Source organism: Lutjanus erythropterus, chromosome 11, assembly GCF_056507025.1.
Source record: "Lutjanus erythropterus isolate fLutEry1 chromosome 11, fLutEry1.hap2, whole genome shotgun sequence".
In the NCBI taxonomy this organism is placed as follows: Eukaryota; Metazoa; Chordata; class Actinopteri; order Lutjaniformes; family Lutjanidae; genus Lutjanus; species Lutjanus erythropterus.
Genome location: NC_139327.1, coordinates 26,456,401 through 26,471,974, shown reverse-complemented (window position 1 = coordinate 26,471,974; position 15,574 = coordinate 26,456,401). Strand labels below are relative to the sequence as shown.

Sequence of the window (15,574 nt, the reverse complement as noted above, 5' to 3'; positions counted from 1 at the left end):
CCACAAGCACGTGTTGACACACACATAAGTTCACACGCGGGGGCTTCGGTTACAGATGTGTTGTTATTAAGGTTACCGGCACCTTCAGGGCAGTGGAGGTTAGGAGCGGCTGCTTTCAGAGACCATAATGTGAGGTTCACATTTTGACCCTGGAGATGGTTTTTACACCAACAGCTGTCAGCTGACTTATAAGTTTTAACCTCTCTGTCATCACACACTGATGTGTGGCGCTGGATGATGAGAAGTTGCCTCAGTCGGCAGGAAATTGAATTGATAATTCCTGTGATATATGCCGGTAGTGCATGTAGGACCAGCGGTAAGCCAGCACATAGAGAGTGGGTTTGTCAATTGGCAGGAGTTATAGGTTAGAAATTGTGTGTCATAGAAGTGATAGACTGTGTCACAATACCTTACAACAAACTTAATATTATACTACTGTGCTGCAGATAACGCGATCTGTCTTATCTACAAACAGGTGATTTCAGTGCTCAGGAATTTTAAGTCGGACACCATCAAGAGACCAATCCCAAATCCTACAACAAGTTTGTGGGTTTTCCAGTGTGGGCCTCAATCACATACTGGTTCCCCTAAATTGGCACTGTGTCATCAAAACTTTGAGAACCGCTTTCCCAAAAGTAACGTGCTGCCTTCTGTGACGGCTTTGTCCAGGCAGCCGCAGTCTTGCACCTGCCCTGTGCAGGTGTGAGCGTGTCTGTTTCACATACCAACTGTTCTCCCAGTCACGGTGACATTTAAACTCCATAAAACTGTTGAGCCAGTGAAACTGCAAAATTAGTGCTATTGCTCCTGCTGCATGTGACCCAAAAGCAAATGTGTGTAGATTTTTTTTTATGCCTTTCGTTACAAAAATGAGATTCTTGTGACAATAGATGCAGTCTGTGGTTTTCTTTTCAAGCCTTCATTCTCTGTGTACTTGGCTCAGCATCCATCTGCTGTCTACAGGGAGAATTTTGAAATTCTACACATTGAAGCTTTAAGTTTTCTAAACTCTTGCAAAGTTTAGCAAATAACATTATGTAGTCTAATGTAAGTCAGCACAACATTTACATTCATATTCTTGGTATTCAGCTGATGTCTATCAGCAGTGACTTACACTGAGTGAACAGCTGGGGGTTCTTGCTCAAGGACAATTAACAGGACATATTGCCGTTGAGGGGATTGAGTGGGAGATGGATACATGCACCAGCCTGCCATACTGTCATCTATAATGTGGACGTTATTTAATGTGACTTTGAAGTGTACTGTCTGGGGGTTTACTGAGTTTGCTGTATTGCTCAGGCCTGTGATAATATAATCAGTATTTTCAGCAGAGATGCTTCTCTCACCCCAACATTTTTACTAGTGCGATAACTGTAACCTTGTGCAAAGCTCTCATAAAAAGAAACTTCCTCATATCTGTGTGTGATCAGTATGCACACTATATGAACACACACATAGTTTGTCTTCTGGTCTCCCTCAGTGGACGTTGCCAAGGACACATACCTCCTTACTCCTTGTACAAAACCCCAAGCATGTGTTGGGGGAGGCAGGAGAGAGCCAGAGCATTTACTCAAGGCGGATGAATATAGGAAAGACCTTGGTTTGTCTTTATTGAAATTGGATTACTCCTTTCTGCCGGTGCAGCCTGTTGTTTGGCTGACTGACAACAGGGCTGTGTACAGACACAGCAGCCACTGTGGAGAAGATTTATCATGGCCTATAAATCCACTGCACTGAGAGGGACATCTTAGACTTTCTCCTCAAGAGCAGCAAAGTGAGACAAGAGGGAAAAGGAGAATAAGCTGGTGGGAAGAGGAAAAGGAGTAGTAAATGTTAAGAGGAAGTAGAGGGTCAGAGAACCAGAAAAGATGAGTGGAAGTGAGGGAGTCTGCCGAAATGCGGAAGTGTTGAGGCAGCGAAAGGAAAATGGAAAGTAGGGGACATCACAGGTGAAGAAAACAAAGACGGAGATGAATGGATGGGTTGAGGTGAAATAAAGAGTGGTGAGGATAAAGGGAGGGAGATTATGAGAGGAGGGATTTCATATAGACTGGTTTGCAGGGTAATTTTTAAACCAGATCTTATCATGGTTTAACTTTAAATTATGTTGCACAGCACTTGAAAACTACCCAATTGGAAAAGATTAAATTTAAACCTCTCTTTAAACCTGAAACTCTGATTAAATTTATTTGGTTGCACCTAAATTTAAACTCCAAATGTGATCCAGTTTTAACTTTAAACAGGAACTAGTGGTTTAATGGCCACCTTTTTTTAGATGGATTGAGCAAAGTAATCAAGTTCCTCAAATAAACTTAAGGGACAGATTTAACTCAGCTGAGTTTTATGATGCATCTCTTCTTTCTTTCTTTATCTGATCCATTAAAATTGTCTGCCAGTTGCTGCGGAGCAATCTCTTTTTAATGTGGCTCTTTAATGTGTCAGCAAGCACGTATTGTTTTGTTAACGTCTTAGCTAACTAGAAAAAACGTAATGTTTCATTAACTGTATAGTTTAATTTTTTAAATCTAGTTATGCTAAACTCCGATTAGAACTAATCTTAAATTAATTGTTAGTACAAACCTGCCTTAAAGTGATAGTTCGCCCAAAAATGAAATTTCACTAGATATCTACTCACCCCTGTGCTGACCACCACACCACACGAGCAGTATAGAGACTTTTTTTGGTGTGTGTGTGTGTGTTCTGATTTTTACATTTTAAAACTGGTCACCGTTAACTTCAATTGTACTGGATTTGACTGCAACGCTGTTTTCCGCTGAAGCTCCCATCCTCACATCAGCACAGGGGTGAGTGGATATTGAGTGGATCTTTCATTTTTGGGTGAACTATCGCTTTAATCTCCTGTAGTAAAGGGTTTGATGCATTCTGGATCATTTGCCTCTTTTCTTTGACAGCAAACCTGTAAACCGTGTTCTTGCAATTTCTGTGTAGTTAGAATTTGTTCTCCCATTCATCATGTCACAGGCCGCTTTATGACTCAGCCATGGCTGCCTGATGTGAATGTTCCCATGAAAGCTGAAAGTTAAGTTGGCCCCGGTGCTTTTATTTAGTTTGTTTCCTTTAATATCCAGCTTCAGAGTAACATGAAAACTTGTAAGCAGTTGGACTCATTTGATTTGATACTCAAAACTAGTTATAGTAAACTAATCATCATATTAAGGATCCAAGTCAGTGGCTATGCCCAGTGCATGACCCCTGAGCGTACACATGCTGTCTACACTCATTCCTGCTCTATAATAATCCAGAGCATTGGTACTGCTTTGGTTGGCCTGGCCAGGGATTTCTTTTTATAGTACGTTAATGGGCACACTTATGGGTAAAGATTTATTGAGACTTAAGCCTCCGCAATTAACAGTTCTGCCGATCGAACAAAGCTTTATGTGGCTGAGAACGTTCATGTTGATGCAGGGAAACGAGAACAAGCAGCAGTTGCCAAGGAAAATGATCAAGGGAGATGAAGGAGTGAGTTAAGTAGACGTGGAAGACGTGAAATGGAAAAAGGAAAGTGGTGGAAGCACATAAAGTAAGAGAGTAATATTTAGATAACAAAGACGGGGAGACAGAGCGAGTGAGGGAGGAAAATGCTGAGCATTAGCCGCCATTGACTTTTCAGGGCATCTGGACATTGAATCAGCTCCTGACTGCTGCTGTGGAGTGATGGTCTATTTATCTGGCTAATGTCTAAACCAGACACAGCAGATGCTGTATTGAATTTAACATCAGACTAAATTTCAGAGATCGGCTATCTGGAGGCCCTGTATTCACTTCAGAGAGCGACGGGCAGAGAGACGAATCCTTTTCTCATGTGTCTGTAGCAAAGTAATAGATCTAACAGATAGTGATAATGTTAGCAATTACTCTTCATTCTTTGCTTTGAGTAATCAGTGTAAGTGTTGTGCTGTGGCACCATGACAAATTCAAAAATCAAACGAAACAATAAAAAGATCAAATTAAATCAATCAAAAGTTTACTGAAAAGCGTCATTAGTGCCAGCGTTCCATGCACAGTTAAAGGAGAAATCTGTAATATATTTACTGTAAGAAATCATACAATGACCACGATACGCCGTCAGATATTAAGGAAACGTGGAAATACTCACTTCTCTGACAATAACGCTACAGTCCGGGTGTCCTCCTTTGACGTTCCTAGTCTGGGTCAGAATGACTTTTAGTTTGAATCTTGTCTATATTGTGTATTTTCAGAGCAGAGGACTTTTATTTTCGGGGTAATAAGCTTAACTTCACATCAACAGACAACTGTCAACTGTTACAAACGACTGATCAACTTATAGTGTAGGACTTGTCGTCGCTTGTTATTGTTAAATTATGTTGCACCAGTCTTGCATTTCTGCTGGAAGGGGCAGGAGGAAAGAACTTGCTTCGACCATAAATCTCATATTAAATAAGATTTCGACTTGTTTAATATAACACCTATTTGAACATTTTTAGATGCACAGTTGTAACATATTGCTCCTTTAATAACTTAAAACCAATTGCAACATGGATATTACTGGTAACAATAGAAGTGCTATAATGACGTTAAAGCATAAATACAACAACCTTTCACAATTTTACAAGTGTCATCTCTGTAAAGTATAAATTAAAACAAGGGATTCAGACATACGGCCCATGGAAGAGTCCGATCTGTTCCAGTGAAAGACTTTGTAAAGTGTAAAAAATTGCCAAGGAGTCATTAGATCCATACTATAATACAGTTCTCTCAAAAAAAAACAATGCAGAATACTGATTGTGTTCATATTTAAAGATATTGAACATTGTGGAAAATATTAAGCTTCAGTACAAAATAATCTGTATCAGACTTCTGCCTTGAAACAGTTGGTGTTGTGTGCTGATGCAGCATTTCTACACAGGAGGAGGAAATAAAGACTGTCTAGATCTCGACAAGTTGTTTGAAACATACACAAGTACTGCTATATCTGTTCAGTTCCAACACACATGAACGTAAAACTATTTGAATGCATTTATAGATCTGCTCTGATCTGTGTATTGCACTGCACATGTAATGACTGCATAGAAAAACACTGGATCTTTCTGAGACGTCTCAGGCTGCTCATCAGTTTTGTAAATGGATGGTTCGTTAATTGTGACCTTTTCCTTCTTTACACTAAGAAAGAAAGAAAGAAAAGGAAAAAATGTAAGTGCTGGTATTTATAGGTTATTATGCAATGGTTTTACAGCCCACTGGAGATCATATGGAGGTGTATGTGGCCCAAAAACTAAAATGAGTTTGACACGTCTGGATTAAAAGATAACAAATCACTCAAAGTAATATGACTTTTGGCCCACCGTCTTATCTTTTTTTCTAGGTTTTAAGACATTTTGTAATGTCCATAAGATGATGTGAATTATTCTAAAAACTGATAATTGTGTTTGTTGTATTTCTTAAGCTCTGCAGACTGATTTCACGTTTCCTGGTAGTAATGTGATGATTTCCTCTCTTTAACAGGGAACCCATAGGAAAGAAGAAATCAGGTAAGGAGTTTTATTTGTGTGTTTGAAATGAAAATGGGATTAGGAGGCCTTGGCTGTGGCGTTTGTTTGTTTTTTCTTTAAAAAAAAAAATCAGGTATCTTGTTGTTTGAATGCTCCATGATTCCTCTGTAGTATATAATGTGGCATCATCTCCATCTAGTGGTCACAGAGTTTTGCAAAGGAAAAAAAAAACAGAAAAAATCTCCCCAGCCCAAATGTTTTTGTTTCATTACCAAAGACATTGTCTGTCTGTCTGTACTCAGATGTTTTCTTGGAGTTGACTGTAGATCTTTTTCACAGCAGCCGTATTGATATGAAACCGTAGGGTAAACACATCTGTTACCAATGATACTACTTAAGGTCCCGTTCCATTTAGTGTAGCAGATCCTTTCCAGTGAGGCAGCATGCACGCGGGCAGCACCCTGACTCTGTTTGGTTCACCCTTCTGCTTCATGTCAAAATGGCTGCTGTGGAAAAAAAACACATCTATTAAAATACTGGTAACAAAAGAAAACCACCTTTGCCATTGTTTCACTGTTTCTTTTTATATTCTCTCTGTCCTCTCCATTCAAGCTGCATCCATGTCATTGTTTTCAGTTTTCTTCTCCATTCGTTTTCCTTTCCATCAGGGATTGTGGAGAGAGCGACTACTTTCCTAAAGCGAGGTAGTAAACACTTGGTCGTGCTGTGTGTGTGAGCCGGCGGGTTGCTAGTGGCCTGTTCCCCCCTCTCTCCTCCCCTGGCCTGGGCAGGTGGGATGTGGCTCTGTTGAAGGCTTGGGGCTTTGCATTAGTTCCATAAAGAAATTGAGGATTTTCACATGTGAAAATGAGCCTGTGTAGCTTATTTCTTGGGTGTCTTTAAGTATGTTGTGTTGAGACAGAGTAGAAAAGACTATTCTAGAGGCAGAAATAATGTTACTGGTTGAGTCTTTTGGCAGTGTGTGTAACAGTAAACTAAACCCCAGAGAAGAGGATTAGGAAAGTCTAATATTATAAACTGTTAATTTAAAAGTTAAGCAGAGTTACCTCGGTTAGTTTGTCAGTCAAGTAAAAATGATCCTTGGTAAGCTTGCCTACCAGTTTAAATTAGCATGGCTCAATTATAATTTTCCCAAAGTCCTTTGCTCCTGTGCTATCTAACCATGTTGTTTTTCTTAAAATTAATGTCAACCTGGTGTTAGTTTCTCTGCAGTTCTGCTGTTGAAAAATTTGCAATACTAATATTTACATCTCTGATTGATAGAATTAAGAATCTAATTGATTGATAATTTGGAGACCAAAAAAATATGGCTTTTAATTAAACCAGTTTGCTTTTGCACACTGAAGGACGTGCACAAAAACACAACCTATGGTATTTTAAAGGGATCGTTCTGATTGTTTGAAGTGGGGTTGTATGAGTATATTTTATGTATATTTTGCCAGCCCAGTGTTGTTCTCTCTGTCTTAACCAGACTCCTTTGACAAAAATACAGTTTTACTTCGCAGAACATGGGAGTTGATGGTCTATTGCTGTCTCAGTCATTTGTGTTGTTGTGCGAGTTTGGTGAATCTGAGCTAACCTTTTTAAAACACCAAAGTCACACAATAACAAAAAACAAACAAACAAATCGAGGCAGCGGTAAACCAGGTACTCTCATGTTCTGCTAAGTAAAATGATTGATTTTAATACTGAAGCCTGGTTAGTCTGGAGAGAGAGATATATGGCTTATCTCATAAAACCCCCACCTCAGTAATCCAACTATCCCTTTAACCTGTTGTAAGAGCAACACAATATGAATTTTATCACATTTGTGTAATTTTCATATTGTATGTAAAATTGTTGATGTTTTCATCAGCACCTTCAGTGATCAGCACGCTGTGTCTGATTTTAATTTCCCTTCACTGCTGCACTTAATGCAAAGGCATAAAGATTATTATAATTGCTATGTGCTATGTGTCAGAAGGTGTTTTGTTTACAGTTCATTGTATATGTTTATTAAATTTCATCTGTCAGGGTTTGTTCTGGATAGGTTTTTAAAGAACGTAAATCAAGAGAAGAGCCTTAAGTGTTTCTGGTTGTACTGGGAGCCCTCATGTGTTGATTCTTCTCAGGCTGGCTCGGTGCTAACATTGGTGGTGGGTTTTTCGTGGCGCTGGTTTGTTTCTGTGTGGAAGTCACGGCCATGTTGATGATTGACGTAACCCTCTACACTTTTTTAAATCCTTGCCTTTCACTCCCATTCTCTAAAACTCCCATTCTTCCTCTTTTAGCTCATTGTTTCCCTCACGCCATTTCTCCAATCACGTCCACTACCTCCTGCTTCGTGTCTGGGTGAATCTCCATACTCCAGATAAGCCTCCTCTCACTTAAACTTTTTACTCAAAAGCTTTTGCACAAATTTTGACCTTGGAACAAGAAGTGGTATTTCATCGAAAAATTAGTTTTTCGCTTATTACAGCCCTGCAGATGCAATTTGGCGTTATTTTAAAGACCATGCTTAAATTGGATTTCCAGTCAAGTGCCTATAAAATCTGACATTTTAAAATGCCATAAACCCTTCAGTCAGGGAGATGCAAGGATTCTCAAAGGTCAATATCTCTTATCTCTGATGAGTCCAAGTTCATGGACATTCCTTTAATATCACATTAACAAATATTGCTACAGTGAAAAGCAGAAGGTAGAGTGGAGGCTTATTTACATTATTGAGATTTCATCCATCGCCTGCTTAACAACAGAAGAGCAAAAAGGAGAAAAGAGCTAAACCAGACTCTCCTCTGATTTGCTCTCGTCAACAGGAGACTCCACCGCAGCAGACCCTCTCCTCCTCGACCAGTATGTGGCGGTAACAGACTACGAGAAGCAGGAGAGCTCGGAGATCAGCCTGCATGTGGGTCAGGTGGTGGAGGTCATCGAGAAAAATGAGTCTGGTAAGTTCTACCCAACATTCAGTGAGCTCTTTTTATTATTTTCTCAAGTTTAAATGTGCAAATGTCACTGGTTTGAATTGAAAAGCAGTGTGTAAAAAATGAAGAAATATAGCTAAAAAGTTTTTACACCTGACTGAGCACATCATCAAACACATCGTAATTGTTATTCATTCAACCTTTATTTACTTCTCGGGGATACATGGAGGGGTGGACCTCATTTTCAGTGATGCAGAAATACAATAAAAACAAAATGGGGGAAAAAACAGAAATATAATAAAATAATACAGACAATAAGAACTCAACAACAGTTGGTTAAGATAATTCCAAGTTAAAGCATGTACATGAAAAAACGTTAAGATTTCTAAGTGTGTTTTCAAAATCTCTCAAAGTTATCAGGTTCTCTAGACTTAAAGTGCATTGTAAGTTATTCCATGAGTCAGGAGCATAAAACCTAAAAACAGTCTTTCCAAGTTCAAAACTGACACGAAAAACATGAAGTGCAGTCCAGTCCTGAGAGTGAGTTTGATGCGCTCCTGTCTTGAAGTGTAATAGTGAGGTCAGGTAAGTTGGTAATCTGTTTAAGAGTACTTTGTAGATAAAAAAAAAGTACAGATGCTGGTCTCGTCTCACAGAGAGAGACGGCCAGCAAGGAATTTATACTACCATTTTGTTTTCCAAATGGGTTTCCATTGTTTGAGCTTTTAAAGGCACCATTTTAATTATGGCATCTTGTTTTGCTTTCTTCCTCAGTAGTGGTTTAATGGCACCAGACTGAAGAATTTGTGCTCTTAATATTCACATAATAAAACAGTAGTGGAAGAAAATGTGCATTAATTAGAATTTTCTTTTTTTTTAAATCTTGGCTCATGTACAAGTATTTATGATTTTCATCGTTAAGAATTGTTGAATTGCATAACTGATGTTTTTTCAGTGAATTTAATCTTTAACTTCTCTAAACATACCTTGCATGTGTTTATATTTTGCTCCTTCAGGGTGGTGGTTTGTTAGCTCAGAAGATGCTCAGGGTTGGGTCCCTGCCACCTGCCTCGAGGCACAGGATGACCCCGATGACTTCACTTTTCCAGGGGAAGAAGGTACATCAAACTTTCCATCTGGGTGCTATTGTTTAGACTGAATATTCCCTGAAGGAGAAGTTTAGAATGTAAAGAAGCCATTTAGCATTTACTCTCAAACCCAACTGTACGTGCAAATTATTTCTTAACCTTGGAATAATGCGAGCATGTAGAAGTTAGACTGTACTTGTATGCCATTTTGACAAAAAAATATTTCCTGCTATTGTCTTTCTGTTGCCTTCTCAATGCAACACACACTCAGCACTACATGATGTGGCACCATTTGTTTTCTGTAGCACAAATCTGACACCATAGAAACAGAGGAGGTAGTCATGGTTTGGTGATGTGCAGATCCAAACAGCAAGTGTTTTTTTTTTTCTTGAGACTTGATTCGTGTTGACACCCAGACGCAGCCAGTTTGTTGATGATAGGTGAGGGTGCACATTATATACTGCTGGTGTGTGTTGGTCTTAAGAACTGCAATACAAACATGTTGAAATACCTGAATTATAGAGTGTTCATTAATGCGAATAACATATGCAAGCAATACAACAAAATCAAAGGTTTTAAATGATATCTATTTGTAGAAAAACCTGATGTAGATTATAACGTACTATAGTGTAATGATACTACACGGCACACAGTAGCAGACCTGCTATGCAAAGAAATGAACCCAGCCAATATGCAAATTACAGACCATATTCTGACCTTGGCAGGCCTGCGAAGTTTGAAGTCTGAAAGTGGGCATGGAGCTGGCTGTCCTGTCTTTGTTGGGCAGGCCACTCCTCAGAGCTCTGGAATTAGAGAGTCACCCACATCAGACATCCACACTCACTGACATTATCATAGATGAACAGAAGTATAATAATAAAACAGAAGCAGAAATGGAGAAAGTACGTAAAGTACAGTCAACATGTCCCTCAGCTAGTCTGCATCAGTTTTGCAAGTCTTCCAGTAATGACAAAGATTTAAGTAAACCTCACTAAGACCATGCTCATCACTCCACAGACCCAATTAACCATGAACTATATGGTCAGTAACCTACTACATTATTGAAAGAATAAGTTATAAATTGAGCTACCTTCTGTGGCAGTAGCATGATACAGCAGTGATACTGATAAGGACTACACATGGGTAACTGTAACACTATGATTTTAAAATGTGCACAAACCTGGATTATTTGTCAGTAAACAGGTAAAACAGCACCGTGCCTGTCAGGAGGAGAACTTCCAATACTGACAATGCTTTCATTTAGGATGAAAACATCCTCCAGATGGCTTATGTAATGTTCACTTCCTATTTTGCCCCACTTACTGTGCTGGGATGTCAGTACCGCGGAGGTTCTGGTCACTGCCAAGGCACATGGGTCGTCGCAGAACTTTAGGGGATCTATTCAGCACAGGCTTTGGGCAAGGTGGAGCGCACGCCTTTCTTTCTCCCCCTATTCTGAATGTGTGTTTGTGTGTGTGTGTGCATACATGCACACAAACTGTGTGCATGTCTGTCTATGTGTGTGCATGAAATGTTTGTTGCATGACAGATCCAAGCATGTAGATTAAATCCTTGCATGTAAAGTGGATTGTGCATTTTATTTGTTATTAAAAAACCATGTATCATTTCAATTAACCAGCATTAAACACTGGATAGAGCTGTAGCATTACATAGAATATCTATAATATGTAATAATAGTAGAAAATAGCTACTATATTTCTAGTAGAGTAACAAATTTGTCCTGTTTTAATTTTTGTGGAGGATGAATGTGTGTTTTATGTGTTGCACATGTGTGTATCTTACATTCTTACATACTCACTCCACAAGATGCTGCTCAAGCCTTGCCTCATTTAATCAGTTAGCTAATGTTAAAGCAGTTACAGTATCTCATCCTAAATCACAAAGGGGATGTGTTGAGATAGAGAAATAAGCTTAAACGGTTTATAACTGCAACACTTCATAGTCTGACATCTTTGCTGCAGTTTGAACTTTTGAAACTTTGAATTTTAGGAAAGTTACAGATGGCAGCTTTGAAAAACTACAAGTTTACTATAATCCAAGCGTTCCACTGTGTGCTTTTTCTCCCAGGCTTTTACCCTACATCAGCATTTATTTGTGCTCCCCTATTTGTGAACCTGTGCACAACAATCTTCAGAACAGACAGTGAGGTCATGAATTTAACATTTCTGTATTTTTCTGGCTCCAGAGGAGAAGTATTCAGTGATTTACCCGTACTCGGCCAGGGACCAGGATGAGATTGACCTGGAGAGGGGCATGATTGTCGAGGTGATTCAGAAGAACTTGGAGGGCTGGTGGAAGATCAGGTAATAAAATCAAGGATATTAATACAGGAAATGCAATTATCCTATACATGAAAGAGAGACAAGTTAATGTTTGTACAAACATGAATTGACATAAGATCTTAGATAATAATGAGGGGAAAAAACTGACTGATATCATTGTACAGACAGTCAGTCTAACCAGTCATTTTTTCAGTGTTTTCACCTGGAACCACTGATTGTCACATCTCTCCTCTGCTCAGGTATCAGGGCTGTGAGGGCTGGGCCCCAGCCTCCTACCTGAAGAAGGCTGACATCCAGAGCCAGAAGCAGTCAGCCGGTGCTGCTGCTCACGCCAGCACCAACGACCTCGACGGGGTCTCCAAACAGAACCAGCAAAACAACGCAGCCAGAGAGAATCGAGACAACAGCCATAAAGAAAACAGACTCTCATTTTTCTCTGACAACAAAAGTACGACGTGAATTTCAAATCCAGTAAATTATTGCTACACTTTCTGTTTTGCTGCTCCAACACTAATGCAAAGACGTATGTAAAGACACTAGAATAAGTAAATAAGAATATTGTATGTTATGAGATAAACCCTCTATTGTTTGACAAGGTAGTAATCTGCTTTAGGCTACAGTCTAACTGCTCAGCAGCTCAACAAAATTATTGACTACTTGACGTCTTTTTCCTCCACAGAAGTGGGATCAAGACACAGACCTCCTCCACGCAGAGATCTTACCATTGTAAGAGAGCCTGTTTCAATTTTCTATTTGACAAAGACAGAATTCTACTGCATTGGAAGATAACTCTCAGTGTGTCTCGTCAATTTTACCTTGATATGTTTCTCTCATATTCCACAGCCACGTGGTGGAACAAACCTACCCAAGCCGCCTGTTCCTCCTCAGGTTGAGGAAGAGTTTTACACCATAGCAGACTTCCAGACCACCATCCCTGATGGTATTAGCTTCCAGGCCGGAGTCAAAGTTGAGGTGAGTCAGACACTTTCTAAAGTTGCATTGACATAAAGAATATAGTAAAACTTTTATCTATTTGTTTGTTTCTTTTACTAATTTTAAAAAAAAAATTTTAACCTATCAGGTGATTGAGAAGAATGCAAGTGGTTGGTGGTACATCCAGATAGATGAAAAAGAGGGCTGGGCCCCCGCCACCTTTATTGACAAGTACAAGAAGACCAGTAACGCCTTGCGACCTAACTTCCTTGCTCCCCTGCCCAATGAGATGGAGCAGCTGAGGCTGCAAGATGGTGGTGCTTCAAATGTTTCAGGCACAGATGACAACTGGTCCAAGCCTTTACCAGATGAGCCAACCACAGCCCAAGAGTCCTGTGCCCGACCCAAGCTGAGAGACTGGAAGTCTAATGCCAGCAAAGGGGGCCCTTTACCTCCAGCCCCAGTTGCCCCTCCAACCGAGGAGAAGCCAGCTCTGCCACCTCGAAGGGAGTCCATTAATAAGAGCTTTGAGTTGGAGGTAGCAGAAAAACCAAGACCTGACCATTCCAAACCTTTGCCCCCAAAACCCCCAGCTCCTGGGGTCATCGTGCCACTGGTCACACCCAAGACTGCCCCCTTCAAACAGGACAAACCATCAGAGACCAAAAAAGAAGATAAAAGTAAACCTCTTCTCCTTAGAAATGAGATGGGGCTTGAATGTGGCCACAAAATCTCTGCCAAAGAGGTGAAGAAGTTTAATCTGAAACCTGTTCCCAAACAACCACCAAAACCCAAAGCAGAAGTGCAGGAGGAGAAACCAGAGGCTGCTGGTCCAGCAGCATTTATGAAGGGGAAGCCAGTGATTCGACCTAAACCTGTTCCAGCTGCCAAGCCGGACTCTCCGGCAGAGAACAAACTGGACATCACCAACCTGAGGAGCAAGCTGAGGCCGTCGAAACCTGCCGATCTCGGCTCCGACTCCTCAGCTGCAGCAAATAATTCCCAAACCAGTTCACCCCCTAGCTCTCCCCCCATCCATATCCCCACTCTAAATAACGGTAAGCACTGTGACGAGCCAAAACTGCCCCCAAAACACATCAATGGTCACAGCCAGGAGAGCTCATCACCCCCTGCAAAACCAGCAGTGCCTCCGCACAAGGAACCCCCACAGAGACCCCCCACCATGGCTCCAAGGAGACCTCCTCCTCCAAAGAAGGAAAACCCATCCAGTCCGACAGAGCTCAAACCTCCACCTGCTCTAAAAGATGATATTCCCAAGGCCGCACCACCCCAACTCAGCAGACCCCCACCACCAAAACCAAAAGGGTTTGCTGCACCTCCAAACAAAGAGAAAGAAGAGCCTAAAGTTAACAAAGTCCCAATTCCTCCCAAGCCAGGGGTGAAGAGTGAGAAGCCCGGCCCGCCCAAGGACAAGCTTCCTCCTTTACTCAAAGAGCCCAGTAAGGATGAACTGTATCTAGCCGTGGCGGACTTTGAAGGGGATGAAAACACATCCGGCTTCAAGGTGGGTACAGTGTTTGAGGTTCTGGAGAAAAACGGCAGCGGCTGGTGGTTCTGTAAAAATGTACGAGAAGAAGTCGAGGGCTGGATCCCCTCGAATTACCTGAGCAAGAAACCTTAGTGTGAACGTGCTCTGAAAACCATCGCCATATGAATAAACGAACTAAGAATTTAAAGGGATAGTGTGGATTATTTGATGCAGGGTTGTACGAGGTCCTTATTGATAACCAGTGTATTTCCCTCAGTAGATTCTGGATGGCACGGCCCCAGTTTGGAAAAGCAGAGAGGAGTACCAGCAGAGAAGCTAAGCAATGTACTGCTATGGGCAGGATCAGCAACAAAAAGTGTTTTAGCCACTTAAAAAAAGGTCCTCCTAAAAAATTAAACCACTCAGCTTAAGTGTATGCTGCATCCAGAATATTTTCACCACTTTACTTTTCCATCAGTCATTTTACCTTTCAGAACAGGGGGGTTGTTGGGCTAATGCTGCCTGCTCATTATGCCTCCAGTTTGGTTGTGTTAGGAGGATTGCTATTTGGCTTACATAAAAGGCTGTCTGATGGCAAAATAAAGTGTTAAAATAATCTAAATATAGCATACATTTAAACTAATGTTTTTTTATAGACTTTTTGGAAGTGGCTAAAATACCTTTTGCTGCTGACCCTGTCCACTGCAGTACATTGCTTAGCTTTTGTTCACATACCGTCTGCTTCTCCAAACTGCATGTTGACTGGCTGCCTCATTAGCTCATGCACTACTGATAAGTACCTCACACAACCACACTTCTAATAAGCCAAACTATGCCTTTAAATGAACAAATTATCACTACTTTGTAGCTTATTAGCTTTTTTTTTTATTTATAGGTACCTTTTTTTTTAAATTGACATGTTTTTATTATGTTTCATTTTGGTAAAAAAAAATATTCTACCTAAACTGAACCAGCAATAACACATGACCTTGTTGGGTCTTGTGATGTTTACTTCTTTTTGTTTTTATCTAATATTACATGAACTTGTAGAAAGTTAAAAAGGTTAGACGCTAGAACAGCAGTAAATGTATCTCCACCCCATGCCTTCTATGATACGGTGCCTCTATATTATATGCAAAGTGCTTCAGTGCTTAATATACTGTATGCAACTGTAGACATAGTCCTTGTGGGAATCTTAAAAACCTTTAACTTAAAATCTAAAATCACAGGAGAAAACACTAGATGATTAAATCCTGCTAGTCTTTCCCCAGCAGCAAACAAAACAAAAAAAAAATCCTAAATCTCTTAGACTGCACATGAACTCACTGGGGGAGTTCCATGACTATATCTGGGCTTTCAAGTGCTA

At 40.3% G+C, this 15,574-nt stretch overlaps 1 protein-coding gene across 3 annotated transcripts in view; it reads left to right on the top strand.

Moving 5' to 3' along the window:
• sh3pxd2b (SH3 and PX domains 2B) overlaps positions 1-14,399 on the top strand; it is a 48,676-nt gene extending 34,277 nt beyond the window's left edge. The window contains exons 6-15 of one of the 3 annotated variants that reach the window (XM_084729840.1): positions 5,485-5,510; positions 6,140-6,175; positions 8,288-8,419; positions 9,412-9,513; positions 10,823-10,906; positions 11,690-11,807; positions 12,026-12,234; positions 12,466-12,512; positions 12,630-12,758; positions 12,868-14,399. In XM_084729840.1, the coding sequence (XP_084585966.1) occupies positions 5,485-5,510; positions 6,140-6,175; positions 8,288-8,419; positions 9,412-9,513; positions 10,823-10,906; positions 11,690-11,807; positions 12,026-12,234; positions 12,466-12,512; positions 12,630-12,758; positions 12,868-14,361 (2,377 nt within the window). In that variant the 3' untranslated portion in view covers positions 14,362-14,399. The remainder of the gene's footprint in view (positions 1-5,484; positions 5,511-6,139; positions 6,176-8,287; positions 8,420-9,411; positions 9,514-10,822; positions 10,907-11,689; positions 11,808-12,025; positions 12,235-12,465; positions 12,513-12,629; positions 12,759-12,867) is intronic. The other 2 variants (XM_084729838.1, XM_084729839.1) reach the window with 2 other exon arrangements.
• The last annotated feature ends 1,175 nt before the right edge of the window (positions 14,400-15,574 follow it).